The 17,194-nt window shown below is 32.8% G+C and overlaps 1 protein-coding gene across 1 annotated transcript in view; it reads left to right on the top strand.

Annotated features, from left to right (window-relative positions):
- STAG1 (stromal antigen 1) overlaps window positions 1-17,194 on the top strand; it is a 360,000-nt gene that overhangs the window by 213,445 nt on the left and 129,361 nt on the right. Inside the window, 3 exon segments of the mRNA XM_043995188.1 lie at window positions 8,192-8,343; window positions 9,011-9,084; window positions 16,101-16,224. Coding sequence (XP_043851123.1) covers window positions 8,192-8,343; window positions 9,011-9,084; window positions 16,101-16,224 — 350 coding nt within the window.

Raw genomic sequence — 17,194 nt, 5'->3', positions numbered from 1 at the left:
TGCATGATTGTAGAATTATGTATAACTTTATAATTTGAATAAACTTACATATAACTTTCACAAGGCAATGTATATAATGTAATTTTCAGAACTGATATGAAGCAAATATCATGGTCCTTTATTTTACTAAAATTTTATTTTACTAATTTTTCAAAATCAAAACCTTTCTTCTGAACTATATACTTAAATTAACAAGGAGTATATGATTTAGGATGATTAACACTTAGCTGTTAAGTTGATCTGTCATGGAATAGAGAAGCATCCCACAGTCAGTAATTATTAATACATGATTGGAGACAGGAAAAAATAGTATATATCCTAGACCTGATGTTATTTTAACATACTCTTCTGCAGATATAAACAATGAAATAAATAACAAAGCATTCAAGAGACTGATTCCAAGATGACATTGCTCAATTTTAAATAAACATAATTATTTATGACTATGTTCATTTGTATTACTAGTTTTGGGGGGTGTTTTGGTGAGACTACATTGCTACTTTATTTCATTCAGTAGGGATATAACTTTTGTTTTTTCTTTACATTTTATTTCACTAGCCCAAGTATTTATATGATTCTTTTGTTTTCTTCCTAAAGAAATTTCATCTCGTTGTTTTTTTCTGGTGATAACTTTGGCTCTTACTATCCAGTCTGGAATTGTTTAAGTTGGACTGTTTTCTCTGCTTTTTATCCAAACATTACCTTTGATACCTGTACCTAGGGCCCAAATGAAACCAGGAAAATCACCAATCAATTTTGTTGGTTCAATCAGCAGAACCAATATAATAATAACCAACATAATTTTAATAATCTATATTATCTTGACATTCTCCATTTCTCTTCTTCCCTTCATCATTTCTCTTGCCTTCTTGCTGACTTCATTTTTCATTCCAGTTCCCCCATTCTTGTTCAATATTTTGTTATTTTGAGGGGAAAGGGGAAGTAGAGTCTATGGGTCTTCATTAATTGTTGGTATGCTTTACTAAATGAATTCATGTTCTCCAAATGTGTTCAGACTTGAAAATATTTCTGTGAATTACTTCCAAAACTGTTATATGTAATTCTTGTAATATGCATGCTTGCTTTTTCATTTTCCTTTTATTAAGACAAAGAAGTTTACACAATTTTACAAAATCTGGTCTCTGAGAGGAGCCTTATTTTGCCCAAACTGAATATCACCTGTCCTATCAAGTCTCCAATTTGGTGTCAGAAAGCAGTAATGATACAGAAATCTTTTGACAGGTGCTTACAGTACAAATAAGAATTTTTATAGTTTTATGCACTTCCATCCTTATTTGCCTTGGCAGATATTTAATCTAGATTTAATCTAGTTTTGACCTCCAGATTTAATTTTACTTAGGATAGATATTCCTTTCTTTGGGAATGTATTCTGTGTATTTCAAACCATCCTGAACTTCCTTTAAAGTCCTTGGAAAAAAAATAATCTTTGACTCTTTGTAAAGGGAGAGCAGTCAAATGTAAATAAGACTGAATTTTTATTTTGTTTGAATGTTGAATATTGGATCATCATAAAAGTCATTCCTCTTCATGAAAGTTTTTAAAGGCTTTTATGCTTCTCCAAAGATGAAGAATGATGTGTCATCAGTTATAGATAGTCCTTTGGCTGTATCTGGAGCATCATAGCAGCATCTTTAAATTGAGCCATGGAATAGAGTACTGACCTAACATAATTACCCTTCTTCATCTATTAAGAATAAAAACTATTAAATAAAAACTATTAACATGACTTTAAAGACACGTTGAACTGCTATCCACTTCATTTTCTTGCCTTTAATACATAGTACAGCTTCATTGTCAAATTGATCACTTAAACCCCATTTAGGTACCCAAAATGAAACGTGTTTTTTCCTGACTGCTCACTGAATTCATACATATGTATGTTGATAACTGTGTGATAGAATATGAATACAGATTTAGTGAAGAAGACCGAGCTAAGTACTCTGATCCTTCTTAAGCATCTGAGACATCAAAGGTTTTACCCATTTGACTTGACTCAGTAAATTAAATATTTTGATCACTCTCAGCTCTCCCTCCCCTGTTTTGTGTCCTTTTTTTCTTTGAGGCCTATTTACTTGAGAACTATTATTACATTCTATAGGATAACTTATTTGTTCAGTGACCACATCACCTTAACAATTTAATCAATTGGCGATGAAAGGGAAATATGAGTGTGTCAACTCTTTCTCACATTTTATTTCTTTAAGGGATTGCCCTTGATATCTGTATCTTGAGGGAGACGTCATCATCTTCCAGAAGTCTAAATCTTAGAAATTTTCTCTTTTCCTCTGGATGTGGATGAGTGTAGGTCTCTGGGTGAATGTTTACATACACACCCAGACATATATGTGTATAAACAAAATCAAATTTCTGTTTAATTATTATTTAAATAGTGTGCTTTAAACTAACCTTGATACCTTGAGTTTTCACTAATTATTTCTGATAATTATTTTTGCCTAGATAAATTGTGTAGAATTCTAAGTTTTCTAGTATTTGACCACTGATTCAGCAATTGTATATTCTAAATATTCTGTGCATTTTGAGAAAATCTCTTATGATATGCTTGTCAACACAGTACAGTTATACTGTTTGAATGGTAGTATAGTTGGGTCTTTTTGTAATTGGTTAAATTCCATACCCAAAGAATATATTGATAAATAAGCTGATGTTGTCCTGGAAGGAAGAAACTAATGACACGTCCTAAGGATTTGTTTTGCGACCTAAGTAAAATATAGAGTGTATGCCGATCAGATTTGCAGATTGTGCAACTCTTGTAGAAATCTTATAGAGGTAGCTGATAGCTGATGGTCAGTAGAATAGAGCTTCAAAATCAGTCAAAACTGATATGTTCCAAAGTAAAATTTAACAGACAAAAATATAAAATCATATATTTAGGTTCAAAAACTTAATTACACTTTTTCATGATACGGCTTAACAACTCATGGGGGAAAAAAATCTTGGAGCAGCTAGGTGTTGCAGGGGATAAATTACTGGTCCTGGATTCAGGAGGAATCCATTTAAAGAAAAAGTTTCCACAATATGGATTGTGTTAGGAAAAGAATAAAAAAAGTGTTATAGACATTATATATAATATTTTTTTCTGCCTGGGTGCCATCATTTTACAAGATGAGTGACAAACTCGAGAATTTCACTGTGGATATAGGTCTGAAAATCAGATCATATGAAGAATCGGAGTTTATGGTGTTTAGATAGGAAAACACTGAAATGAGGACATGATGCATACAATCTACAACATTGGATTAGACTGCTTTATTAGGTGGTTAGTTCTCTTTGACTGAAGGTATTGGAACAAAATCTTGCTTTTGTAGGTCTAAGTTTCTTGAGGACCAGCTCTAGATATTATTTTATCTCTATATCCCAAGTACCTAGCACAGTACCACTGTATATAACAGACTAAATAAATGTATTTCAGTGAATTGAAAGGATCCTTGTACTTAGGGGAAATGCTGAAGTACTTTGACCTCAAAATTCCTTATAACTTTTTAGATTCCATGATTTGAGGGCCTCTGATTTTTTACAGCTACATTGACTATATTGTATTTCTCTGTGGAGAATCCTATGTGTATTACTTCTGCCTTCTGGTCACAGCAAGAAGAGCTCTTGACCTTATGAGTGAATAGTATTTCAGATTACCAACTTACATCTATGTACTTAAGGGATAATATTAGTTACTCCATACCCTATCTTTCCCAGAATTCTCTAGTGTCTAATGGGAAAAAAATTACAAAAATAAAACCTTTACCTGTTGGATTCCAGGAGACTAGCCAGACTATACTGAGCATTTTGACTTGGGGAGCAACTGACCCCTGGGCTCCCCATTTCCTTTTTTCTGTGTTTGCTTTGTTTAGTACTTGTCTACCTCTCCTGCGAGCCCTCTCACTCAGGTTCTGACCCTAGTACCTTAATAGCAAGATCCTGATAAATAAGTAAGTTTTGCATTATGGCACACTACAAAGAGAACTATCTTAGATTTAGGAGGCCCTGATTTCTCTCCTAGAGCTCACCCTAACTAGTACTGTGACCTTGGACAAATCCTGTAACCTCTCTAGGTCCTCTTAACTCTTGCCAGCCATTTTCTCGTTAACTTTTATTTCAGGTGTCATATTTAACAAATACTCCTATCCTCTAGCTGTAAATTATTATTAATAAAATTTAGCATATAGCTATAAATCATTATAAATGAAAGATAGCTCCATCACCCCTTAATTAGTTTTTTATTTTGATCTAGTATAGATCATCTTTGAAATATTAGAGGACATTTTTTCAGTCCTCAATTTCCCCCTTCTATTGAGAATAAATAATACAGTTTACTAAGAAAACTAAGAGGGAAGGAAGAAAAATTTATCACATTTTAATAATAATGTGTTGATGTACAATTAGTTTTTAATCCTCCTGGAATTTAAGTAGGGTTGAGAATAATGTACATCTAGTCACTTCTCCATACACATGCATAAGTAATGTTCTGCCTGGCACATAGTTGAACTTAATAAATGCAAAAGAAAGACTAGATGGCCTCTGGTCTCTTGTAGTTCTAAATCTATGTTCTGAAATAAAGAAAATGCAAATGGGCAGAAAGGTAATGATGAATTATAGAATGCAGGGACAAATAAATGAAATTGCTTAGTGTAGAGAAGAGTAGGGTGAACTAGAATGGTACCACATAAAAATCATAAGCCAGAGCATTCTTCTTTTGTGTATGCAGGATCCATGAGGTAGTTGGTAACAAAGGTGCTTCTTGCCTAGCACCAGGTCTTTCTTACCGTTACTTAAAAGAATGTGAATTTTTGCAGATTGAATTATCAGTCAGCAATATTTATTGAATGATAGCTATATATAAAAAACCTTTTAATAAGTTTAGATGGAGATTAAGATTCCTATGCTACCTCTAGAGCATTTTTAAAATGAATTTTTTTACTGTGGTATTTAAAAGAGTATTGCTATGTTTGCTCATGTAAAGCAAATGCCCAAATAACATTTTTTTTTCCCAACATGATATTTAGAAAAGTTATCTTCTCTGTTACTGAGGAAAGGAGAAGAAGGGAAACATGGGTATATTCCGTAAATGAGAATGTTGCTTCTAAAACAGGGACACATGAACAAATAAATATTGCTTTTGTTTATCAGTTTTTCTATGACTTTCACTATATAACATATTAGTAAAATGTAATATATCTTTGAAACTATACTTTTGGAATTTTGGGAGACATTGGAAAAAACTTCTTGGTTGTTGGTGCTTGGAGTTCTAGTGACTCACATGTAGACATAACTAAATTATCAATTATTATGATACTATGTGAATTACCATGTCCAAACATTAACCATTGATGTGGTAATAATTCACAAATTAATTCTTGGTACATCAGGGAACCCTGAAGTACTAATGTGGCTTAGGAAAGTGCAGCTTCAGTTAGACCTTTAGGCTCCATAACTTCCTATACCCAGGAATATTTAAAACCAAGGAGATCTATTAGTGCCTGTCTATTAAGTGTAGGATGTTTAAAATTAAAACCTATGAAATCCAGATGCCTGAGGTCCTTACCAATCTAGATCCTACTTCTTATCTCCCCTACAAGGCATTTCATGTTTTTTCTGCACTACATATTTCAATTTAGAAATAATGTGCATGCACACACTGAAATTATCAAGAGACAACTCATAAAACCTACTAAAATAACTAAATTGTGCAGTTTTTAAAAATACTGTCACAACCAAATTAATACTTTAATTAAATAGATTGACTTTTGAATGTCAACAAAGCAGAGTTTTTATGGGGAATTGACTAGACTACAGGATAACCTCATATTAAATTGGTTATTAAAATATTTATTAAAATAGAATTCTGCTTGAGGGCTCATTAGTAGGGAAGTATCTATTTCCACATTTATAAACCTGTTAAAACTCAGGCAGATTAAGCATGTTCAAATGCTGAGAAAACCATTGCCTCAGCAGTTGGGGGTTTTCATTCTTATGAGGAAAAAATAAATGTAAAGTAATTTTGCCCAAATATAAAGTACAGTTGTGTTAGGATTGTTGGAGAAAGAGTGCTTTAGTAAAGACAGGAAAATAATGTATAGATGACAGTAATTCTTTGGTAGATGAAGTTGATTTATTTTTCAATTAGAAGTTCCTGAAGGTATGCATTTTGGGGGAGGGAAATAGGAGATAAGTTAGGGAAACATTCTTTTTACTTTGATACTTGGGTGGCTCTGTGATCTCATCCATTGAAAGTTATTTCTTCCAAGCAGATCACAATGCCTTCTCTTACTTTGTTAATCTTAATTCTCATCCATGTCCTATCTTAATTCCTCCATGTAAAATCCATTCAACCCATTGGCATGTTTCCCCTTGTTTTAGTATCTCAAAGATACTAATTACCTCTTGAGGTTCTAATATCTCTATTGTCTCATTCTTGTTGTGCATGATCAGCCTACTTCACTTTCTGATCACACTTTTCCTTTCATAGCAAGAATGACAATATGGATATAATTCAGTTTCTCTGACTATGTGTTAACTTGTTAGTCACTAAACAAAAATCACATATTCAGAATACCAATAATTATACATTTCTTAACACCCACTATCCCTGTTTCCAGTTCTGACATTATAAGGCGAACGGACAGTCATTTTATATTTTTGTCTGTTTTCCAGTTCCTATGCCTTCTTCTTTGTCCCCCCACCCCCACCCCCTCACCTCCCCCTCACACACAATTGCTAATCATCTCATGATAAGAAAGATGTTCTATGAAAAGTAGTGTTCATGTTTATTTAATTATAGAATTATAAGATTCTCATACTTAACTAGTCTGGTTAATAATCACTGAGCCCTTAAAGCCTGTAGTTTGGAAGCATCATTCATTCCATTTAGCTTATAGAGCCTGGAGAACCCCAGGTCACCTCCAGTTTATGATGAATCAGATAATATGACCAAGATTCATATGTACTGTGTTCTTTCACATTGATCATCTTATTTATTCACTATAAGAATCTTTCAAGAGAGGTAAAGAATGCAGTATTGGGGGAAAAGGCTTTCCTAATTGGAATGGAGTAGATTAAAAGAAGAGTTAATTTGGGATAGAAATTATGTGAACTTAATACCTTTGGCTTAAGTTGAGGGTCTTGATAAACTGAAGTGTAACATGAATGGATGAGTGAGATATAATTATAAGAGCTATTTTAAATATCCTTCAACAAAAAAGTTCAAAGAAATACTTTTACTTCTTGACTATTCGACCAAATAACCATACAGTTTATTTTGTACCTTAATTTTATTAGTTTTTTCTGAAGGGGAGACAAAATAAACATTATTCCACTTACCTTATTGGGAGCCTTATATTTTAAAGGGTACAACTTGTCTACTATAGGCAACTGCCCTCCACCCACCCACCCCAAATCCTTAGTTCTTTTCACTCCTCTCTATGCCCTCCATCCCAGTGTTTCCAGAAATACCTTAAGGAAGAGAAAAAAGATAGCTGTTTACCCAATCTTATCTTTCTATTGTCTATCATATCTCTACCAACAACTTTGCAATAAGTAAAAAAATAATCCCACAAAATATTATTAAACAAGCTTGAAGCTCAGATATGTATGCTTTGCATTCTTTAAAAAAGTGTAGCTGAAGGTATTTTTAAGTTACTAAAATAATTAAATTACATCTTTTCTTAAATTCTAATTTAATCTGACATGTTAAAACTATTGTCTTAGTCACAGTGGAAATTACGTTAAAATTAGATAATAACAATAACAACTAGCATTAATAGAACACTTTTAGATTGGCTTCACATTTTAACTTATTTTCTTGTCTGCAAACAGCCATATAAAAATAGGTAGTTTTACTTAGGGAAATTCTTAGAGATTTTTCACTCAGCTTGTAATCCATCTGTTTCCAAATGAGATTCTATCTCAAAATAAGCCACATTATATAATTAAATTGTATGGGTATGCTTAGATGAATGCAGTAACGGAATCTTAGTGAAGTTAGTCAAAGAGTAGGTAAGTGTTGAACAGCATGTTCATGTATTTAGTTTATAATAGAATTTTTATATGGATGACATGAGTCAAGGAATTTACATTCTTCTTTGACTTATCTGATTATATAATTTATAATTTTGCATTTGCAAGTTGGAATAATTGATAAAATATTCATTTTTCATAGCCATGAAGCTTATGACTGCTCTGGTGAATGTTGCCTTAAACCTAAGTATTCATCAAGATAATACACAAAGACAGTATGAAGCAGAAAGAAACAAAATGATTGGTAAGAGAGCAAATGAAAGACTGGAGTTACTACTTCAGAAACGCAAAGAGGTAAGCAAGCCTAAGATATAAATGAAAGAAGTGTGTATGTGGGGGCCAGGGCGGGCCGGGGGGGGGAGGGCATTATTTATCTAGATTATATATAAATCCATTTTTATATAATACCTTTTTTTCTCTGAAAACTAGTTTGGTCAATTCACAATTATATAATTAATTTTTACACAGTTTTGTTTTTGAAATTTAAAACTTAAAACTAGAGGCAGCATAGTATAATAGAAGTAGATTTGGAGTCAAGGGTTCTTGATTTCAAATCTTGAGTCAGCATCTTATTGCCACATCTGGCAAATCACTTCACCTTTTTTGATCCTCAATTTCATGTTGCTAAATGAAGGATTTGATCTAGATCATCTGTTGAGTCCCGTCTAGCTCTAAAATCATAATACAGAGAAATCGTTTAAAATTTAAAATCATATTTTCTGGTTAATGTTATTTTATATTTCAGGTATATTGTGTTTGTAATGCATTATCATTTTTACACCTAAAAGTATTTCAAATTATAAAGAAACTCAAAACTGTACAATTTTTTTTAAAAACTGTGTATTATACACAAATGTCTTTTTAATTCCTAATTAAATAGATATTTAATAATAGTTTGACAGTTCTTAAGATAAATAAGCACCATTTTAACATAATAATATTATTTGGTTTTTATTAACAGCTGCAAGAAAACCAAGATGAAATTGAAAACATGATGAACTCTATTTTTAAGGGTATATTTGTTCATAGATACCGGTAAGAGGGGAAATTATAATTAAAGCAACTGATATTTTCTTAACATGTACCCCACTATCTAATTTTTATTTTCTCTGTGAGACTATGAATTTTCTTAATTGTTTTAATTGAGGCTGGTTTTTTTAAGGAATATTTCATAAGCTATTATTTAAATTTCAGAATATAGGGGCAGCTAGGTGGTGCAATGGATAGAGCACCAGCCCTGGAGTCAGGAGGACCTGAGTTCAAATCCAGCTTCAGACGCTTGACACTTACTACCTGTGTGACCCTGGGCAAGTCACTTAACCCCAATTGCCTCACTTAAAAAAAAAATAGATTCTGTTAGTAACAAAACAATACATAGTGCCCTCCTGAGTTGCCTCCCCCCCCCAATTTCAGAATAAAAAAGGAGGACTTTGGGTAGGAATCATGGGCTTAGTTGTTATTCAAGGAACAGCCTAGGAAAATTGAGAAAGGCTTATTACAGGTTGGATGCAGGATACAAAACAATTTTATCAGTCATAGCAACTCTTAAACACTGTTTAGTGAGGCATAAGGTTTGGGTTTACATTATAACATGCATTTGGCATCTACATCAGTGGAGCAAGTAGTCACTTGTGCAAAAAACACAGTTCCCTTAAGTATTGGAAAACTGGATTAAAGTACACTAAGTTATTGCTAGACCTTTTCCTTTACTTGGTTCCTCAAGATGTTCTTGTGTGGGGCAGCTAGGTGGCGCAGTGGATAGAGCACCGGCCCTGGAGTCAGGAGTACCTGAGTTCAAATCTGACCTCAGACACTTAACACTTACTAGCTGTGTGACCCTGGTCAAGTCACTTAACCCCAACTGCCTCACTTGGGAAAAAAAATTTTTTTCTTGTGTTATGGATATATTAACTAATCGCCTCATTGGGGTGATAAGTCAGCTTTATTCTACAGGTTCTTAACCTAGGGTCCATAAACTTGAAGTTTAATATACTGTATTTCAGTATAATTGGTGTCTATATTATCCCATGTTTTATTTTACACATTTAAAAACATTGTTCAGGGGCCGCTAGGTGGCGCAGTGGATAGAGCACCCGCCCTGGATTCAAGAGGACCTGAGTTCAAATCCAGTCTCAGACACTTGACACTTACTAGCTATGTGACCCTTCGGGAGTCACAACCCCAGTTGCCTCACCATAAATAAACAAGCAAACAAATACATAAATAGCAAATAAACAAATAATGAAGGGCATTGTTCAGAGAAACAGAAACAGAAAGTAGGCTTCTCTAGACTGTCAATGGGGTACATGAAACTTGTTCCAGTCCAGTATCCTAGATTTTGTCTATTATTAGTGTAATAAAAAAGTAATGGAGAAGATGTATTCTATTCTGATAATATTTCTTTGTCAAAACCTTTTATTAGAATAAGAAAATATGTACATGTGGGAGCAGAATGACTTGAAATTGACTGTAAATGTTAAGCAAAATAATATCAAATGTAACAAAGTATAAAACATGTCTATGAATGTGAGAGCAGATGAAGGAATTGAGTTGGATTAAGGAAATGAGGAAAGACATGTTCTTTGTTAAAGTAGTTAGAGAAGATTACAAATTTTGAGAAGATTTAAAGAAACAGGGATCCTGAGGCAGGAAAGTCAAGGTTCTTGGCAAAGACATTCACAAAGACAAACGGCTCTAGCACCTCATGCAGTATATTATATCCAGTCTATTCTATTCAAGGTGGGTTGTTTTGTTTTGTTTTTGTGTGTATGCAATTTATAGTGTTCATCAATCAATCTTGGACAGACACTACAAAATAAACAATGAGTTGATCCTAGACTTGAACAGGAGAATAAGTGCAGACTGTACTTGTTTTGCAAAATTACATAGTGTTTTTAATGTCCTCAGGCTTCTTCTTAATTCAGTGAAAGTGTATTTTTAACACCAGTATGCTTTGGGGAAGTTCTATGGCTCTTTGTCATAGAACACTACAGTCTTAGCCTCCTGAATTTATGGAGGATCACCCAGAGGTCAAAGAAAACATGCATGGTGGGCACAAACCATCTATAACACTTTACACAGAAGGAATTAAATTGAAGAAGTGGTATAAAGAAAGCTGTTAGAGAAATGTATGACCAAAAAAACCCCAATGGTCTATTCACATAACAAAAGTATCGTGGGTGCGGGGGAGCTTACATGCTCAGTATCCACAAAATGCTAAAAGTATATGAGGACATCTTTCAACACATTGTTTGAATTTCCAAGAGAAAGATGTATTGTATTGCACTGATTAGAGTAATAGAAGGTGGTCAGACATGATTCGTCTGAGATGAGCAAATACCCACACTGATACTATGAATACATTGTAGCATTAAACTATATCCCTACTTCACCAGTTCAGAAATAAAGATAACAAAAGGATTTAAAATTAAAGGAAAAGGAAGACTAGCATTACTTGATCTCAGTTTATACTATAAAGTAATAGTCATCAAAATTAGAATAGAATTTGTAACACAGTAGATGACAAAGAATCAGAAGCCATTGAATTCAATAACCTATAGTTTGATACACCCCAAAACATAAATTAGTTAGTGAAAAAACTCTGTATTTGAACAAAACTTCTAGGAAAACTAAAAAGCACCTTCACAGAAACACAGCTTGAACCAATATTTTACACCATATACGATAAGTTCACAATGGATGTGCTTTGAATGAAGGATCCTTGTGTAGCTTCACATATCTGTATAGTGAACATTCTTTTTTTAAAAAAAAAAATAGTAGTCTCTGGATAAGTTTAGCATTACTTAATACCAGAAAGAACAAAATAGATTATATTTTAACAAACAAGAAAAAAACTTATTAATGTTATTAGAGCTATCACTAAATCAGTTTTCTGTGTTGTCACACCATCAACTTACCAGAAGTAAAAACAAAAGGAAGGGATAATAAGGGAAAATGGTGTACAACTGAAATTATTCAACAGTGAATCACGTAACTAAGATTTAAAAATAAAAATGGGAAATAGAGAACAGATATAACATAAACATTAACTATAATTTCATGTAGAAGTTAACCAGTGTAAATCAGTTACCACAATTAGGAGACCAGAAGGGTCCAGAAAACACATTAGTAAACAAACATATGAATAAATAGCCAAATAATAAAGATAGTTTTTACATAACACTTGAATTTTGCAATGTGCTTTAAATATGTTATCTCATTCGTTCCTTGGTGAACAATGGCTATCAAAGGTAATACTAGGTTGCCTTTCAACCTAGGTTATTATTCAAGTTAGTTTATAAAATCAAAGGAAGAATTAAAGGCTAACATGCCATTTTCTGACATTTTTCAAATAACTATATCAGATACATTTCATAGTAGTTGCTAACAGTTGAATTCTCAACCATACACTTGATAAAAGTGATCCCCCAAAAGATTAAAATATATAGTCAACTACCTGTGAATAAGTGGATAAAATAAAACAATAAAAAAATTACAAACTAAGAATGACAATAGTAAATGTTACTCCAAATGACTAATAAGATAAATACAAATCAAAACAACTCAATTTTTGCTTCATACACAATTTGACAATTTGACAAAAATCATAAGTAAGTATGGGAGAGGTTATAGAAGGACAGGTATAGTCATACTTTCTTGGTAGAGGCATGAAATATCCAGCTACTCTGGAAGGTGATTTGGAATTATGCTGAGAAGATGTGTTAGATGTCTAAACCAATAAAAAGAAAGACCATGTATACATCCATGTTATGTATAGTACTTCTTTTTTCAGTATCACACAACTAGAAACAGTAGATACCAGTAAATGAGTAAAGAGATTGTGTGATGGAATATTAGAGTGTTAGAAGAAGTATAAAATCCAGAGAACCTTGGGAATAATAATTATAAATCGCTAACATTTATCATAACATTATATCTTGCACACTGTTTAAAGCCTTTTTACAATTATTATCTTATTTGATCCTCACAACAGTTCTGAGCAGGTAGGGGTATTATCATCCCCATTTTACAGATGTAAAAACTGAGGCAGACAGAGGTTAAGTGACTTGCCCAGGGACATATAATTAGTGTCTGGAGTCAAATTTAAAATCAGGCCTTCCTGAATCCAAACCCAGTGCTATGTTCACTGCACCAACTAGCAGCCATAGAAAGTAAAGCATGCAGAACTAAGAAAACAATTGACACTGACTACAAAAATAAAGCTCAATACACTGTAAATAATTTTTCATTACACTAAATTTGCCCACAGAATGCTATCAGTACACACTTATCTCCCTTCTTTGCAGAAGTGCAAAATGTGAATGCTAACAGAATAAAAAAAAGACATTTTAAATATAACATAAATGAAGAAATTACTTTTTATAACTTATTTGAGCCACTCAAGCTTTTTGCCTTAACATTTCTATTCTTGTTCTCAAAAAATTTATAAATTCTCATCTTTTTCTATTATGTCTTCCTTTCAAAATCAGAGGGCTTTTCTAAACTAAAAACATTACAATTAGTTCATATTGGAGTTCTACATGTGAATGCCTATAGAATTGTTGAATGGGTCACAAACAGAGTAACCAATGACTATATCCATTGTGATCAGAATTATTCAGTAAAGCCCTGTTCAGGTTGTATTATAATAGGTTTGCCTTAATATAATCAAAGGCTAGATGAAGAATAGCAGTTATAGGAATATTTAATTAACATTACAAGTGATACTCAGAGCATTTTGTGAACATAACAAAACAGAAGTAGTCTAATTAGATAAAAATTTTGGAAAGAAAATAAATAAAATTCAGTCAGAAATTAGGAAAAATCACCAGTAACAAAGAATACCCTTCATAATTCAAGATATAAAAGTGAAAACACAGTATTATTATTATTTATTGGAATAAAAACTGATGTCAAATGGAACTTTATTATGGTAAAAAAATAGCAAGTTAAATAATACTTTTCTATATAATAGTAGAAAAGTATTTGTGTTTTGTTAATATAAGGGAAATTTAGTTCTTGCTGACAACCTAAAACGATGGCGGGTGTTCAGAAAACGTGTGATGCCTTTCCTATTTGTAAATACTTCTTTTACTGGGTTGTACAATAAGGGGTTACCCTTATTATTTCAGACAAGTGATCCCAGTTGTTGTTTTTTTAATCTCTGTCATAATAGAGTTGTATCCTAGCAATTCATACAATATGAAAACAAATTATACCATTCCTCTTATTGCTATTTCTTTACTGCGTATTTATTCTTTTACCACCTACCTCAGTTCTTCCTGTGGAGCCTCTCAGAATCCTGACAATCCTTTTCATAGAGACAAGCTTACTATAGGAAGATTATAATAGTATAGAAAGGTGTGTAGATGACATTATGATAGAAGATGAGGTCTGGAGGAGTCTGAAAGGTATGAACGAAAAAGCTCAAATGCCATTCATGTAACTGAGTATCTTTGGTAAGGTACTCTAGAAAGGGAGGGTTAAAATTTACCTTAGTTTGAATAAAGCTATAGTATTAAACATTTAAAACTACAATAGAATGCCTGCAGGGAACATTTTCAAAATTCAAATGCTATTGTCCAGCAAAGATTTTAAAATGTAGAATTATAATGCATGAGATAGGAGAGCAAGTTATGTGAATAGTACAGACTTATGAACCAAAAAATAAAATATCTGAGTCGCATCAGAAAGTATAGTGCATATGCCACAGATAAATAAATTACGAAAAGAGTGGAACTAAATGTCAGAGCAAGGGGATACCTTTTCAGAGAAAGGTTTGTGACAGTGTTACTACCATTTAGCCATCATTACCATCAACACATACTTACCAAGTGTCTATATTGTGCTAAATATTAAAGATGCTAAAGTGTCTGATGCAGTCCCTAGCCTCAGAGACCACATTATCTAAGCATTGTGAGAGATACCTAAAATAATCTGCATTAAGATAATAAATTGGGATTTCATAGAAAGGGAGAGATCAGTATAGCCTAGAGTTGCCAGGGAAGGTTTCCTAGATTGTGGTACAACTTGAAATAGTCTATTAATCTATGAAGGAAAAGAAAAGACCGTAGCCAAATAGTAGAAGCAGATAAGCATTCTAGTTTGAAGAAAAAGTATCCAAGCTTCAATAAGTAGACTTAGAAGTAGCTTAAGCAAGAGGGCTCCTTTATGAATAGTGGAGCAAACATGTTAAAGTCATATTGTGAAAGAATTATGGGGGGAGGAGGAGGAACAGATCATCAGCCAAATAAAGTAAGAAGAGAAAAGGTTTTTAGAATTTAATTTACTGCCACTTTATCTTTAATTTCTGCCTTAGGAAGAGTAGAAAATTAAGAAGATATCACTTATATGAAGTAATCAAAGACTGCTTTTATAAGCCTGTTTTCTGTTCATTTCAAGAAATAATTCATCAAATTATAAAAAATTTATAGTGTTTATATCAGTAATTGATTGTCCTACTCTGTTGCCCGCCATATATTTTCCTACCCTCCAAAGAAATAGAATTGATGTTATGTGGCTTGCTCTGCATAGAGAGGCTGCATGGTATAATGGTTATAGAACTGTTATTTGGGTCAGGAAGACTTTCATTCAAGATCTGCTTCTTCCACAAGCTGTGTGACTCTGGGCAAGTGGCTTAGGCAACTGTCTAAGGTTAAATTGCATAGAAAGAACTGATTGGCGTTGGTAGAAGAATTTTCTCACTAGAAGGAATTTTCTCACCAGGAGCTCCCACACTGATAAAATCACGTTGGGTCAAGAAAAATCATTCCTTGTTCAAATGACTTTATATTTTATTTGTTCATGCATTTATTCACTCACTCAGATACTTGTTGTTTAGAAAGATGCATAATTCATATTCAGATTTTAAAATGTAAGTGAATTGTAATAGAAAAAGATGAACTCCTTTATTATTTATTGGTAGGGTCTCTTTTTTGGCAGCTGTTAATTTGCTATAAATGATCACTAAATAATTACTATTGGGAGCTAGGGTCGTGAAATTGCATCATATTTTAATGTTTTTCAAAAGCATGGTCTCTTTCCCCCTCCAGTGATGCAATTGCTGAGATTAGAGCCATTTGTATTGAAGAAATTGGAGTGTGGATGAAAATGTATAGTGATGCTTTCCTAAATGACAGTTATTTAAAATATGTTGGCTGGACTCTTCACGATAGGGTAAGTAACTGCTAGAAATCCATATGAAAAAATGTTTTATTACCTTATTTATTGGTAGCCTTGCTTTAATTTCAATATTATATTTCTAGGAATTGAAGTATTTCTATTTGAATTTATCTTTTTTGAAGTTGTGAAAATTTTAAAGTTATTTGAAAATAATTGTTCACATGTTGGGCTTGGTGGTGCTGAGACACATGGACATAAACTGAATCTCTCCTTTTAGTGTTATGAGACATTCAGAATTTAAAATAAAATACTGTATTTCCAAGAAGGCCTATACCTATGTTAGAATTTGGGGTAAAAGTCTATCCTTCACTAGATCTGAAGAATGACAAATTACAACTTCCATTGCCAGGATGTCATGTGAAAAGACAAATTAACCTTTTTTCTTTTTTTAATTCATGGTCATAACATCAAATTAAGGGTTATAGGGGAACTTCTGATTTTATCAGCATAGAGAGCCACCCCTGAAGAAGATCCCTCTAACCAATAACTTTTTTGCACTTGTTCCAAGTTTTGTAGTCTAATAGAGTTACTGGGGGGTTCTGGGCAACTTTCCCCAGGTCACATGGCTAGTATGTGTCAGGTCAGAACTTGAATTCAGGTACAGAATATCTCTCTATTTAAACACAAGGAACATTTAATTATACATAATCCTATAGATTGCACTATGCAAAATGTAAAAGAACTTAGTTTATTTCTGAAAACAACACACATATGAAAACAGCATGCAGTTCTACACTGATTTGTGGTGACATCAATTCTATATGGCTTCAGAGAAGATGATTTTGGGGCGGTGTGGAAAGGAGAAAACTTGGCAAGAAAAGTAGACTTTGACACAATAGTCCGTTATTTTCTTTGCCTACAATAATATGAGAATATTTTCTGTCGGATGATAGACATTTTATTTCTACGTAGATTTTATATTTATGTATTATACCTGTGTGTTACATCCATACATGCTCTCACA

This window comes from Dromiciops gliroides, chromosome 3 (assembly GCF_019393635.1).
Source record: "Dromiciops gliroides isolate mDroGli1 chromosome 3, mDroGli1.pri, whole genome shotgun sequence".
Classification (NCBI taxonomy): Eukaryota; Metazoa; Chordata; class Mammalia; order Microbiotheria; family Microbiotheriidae; genus Dromiciops; species Dromiciops gliroides.
Note: the sequence above shows the minus strand (reverse complement) of the source record. Positions and strands in the feature narration are given on the sequence as shown.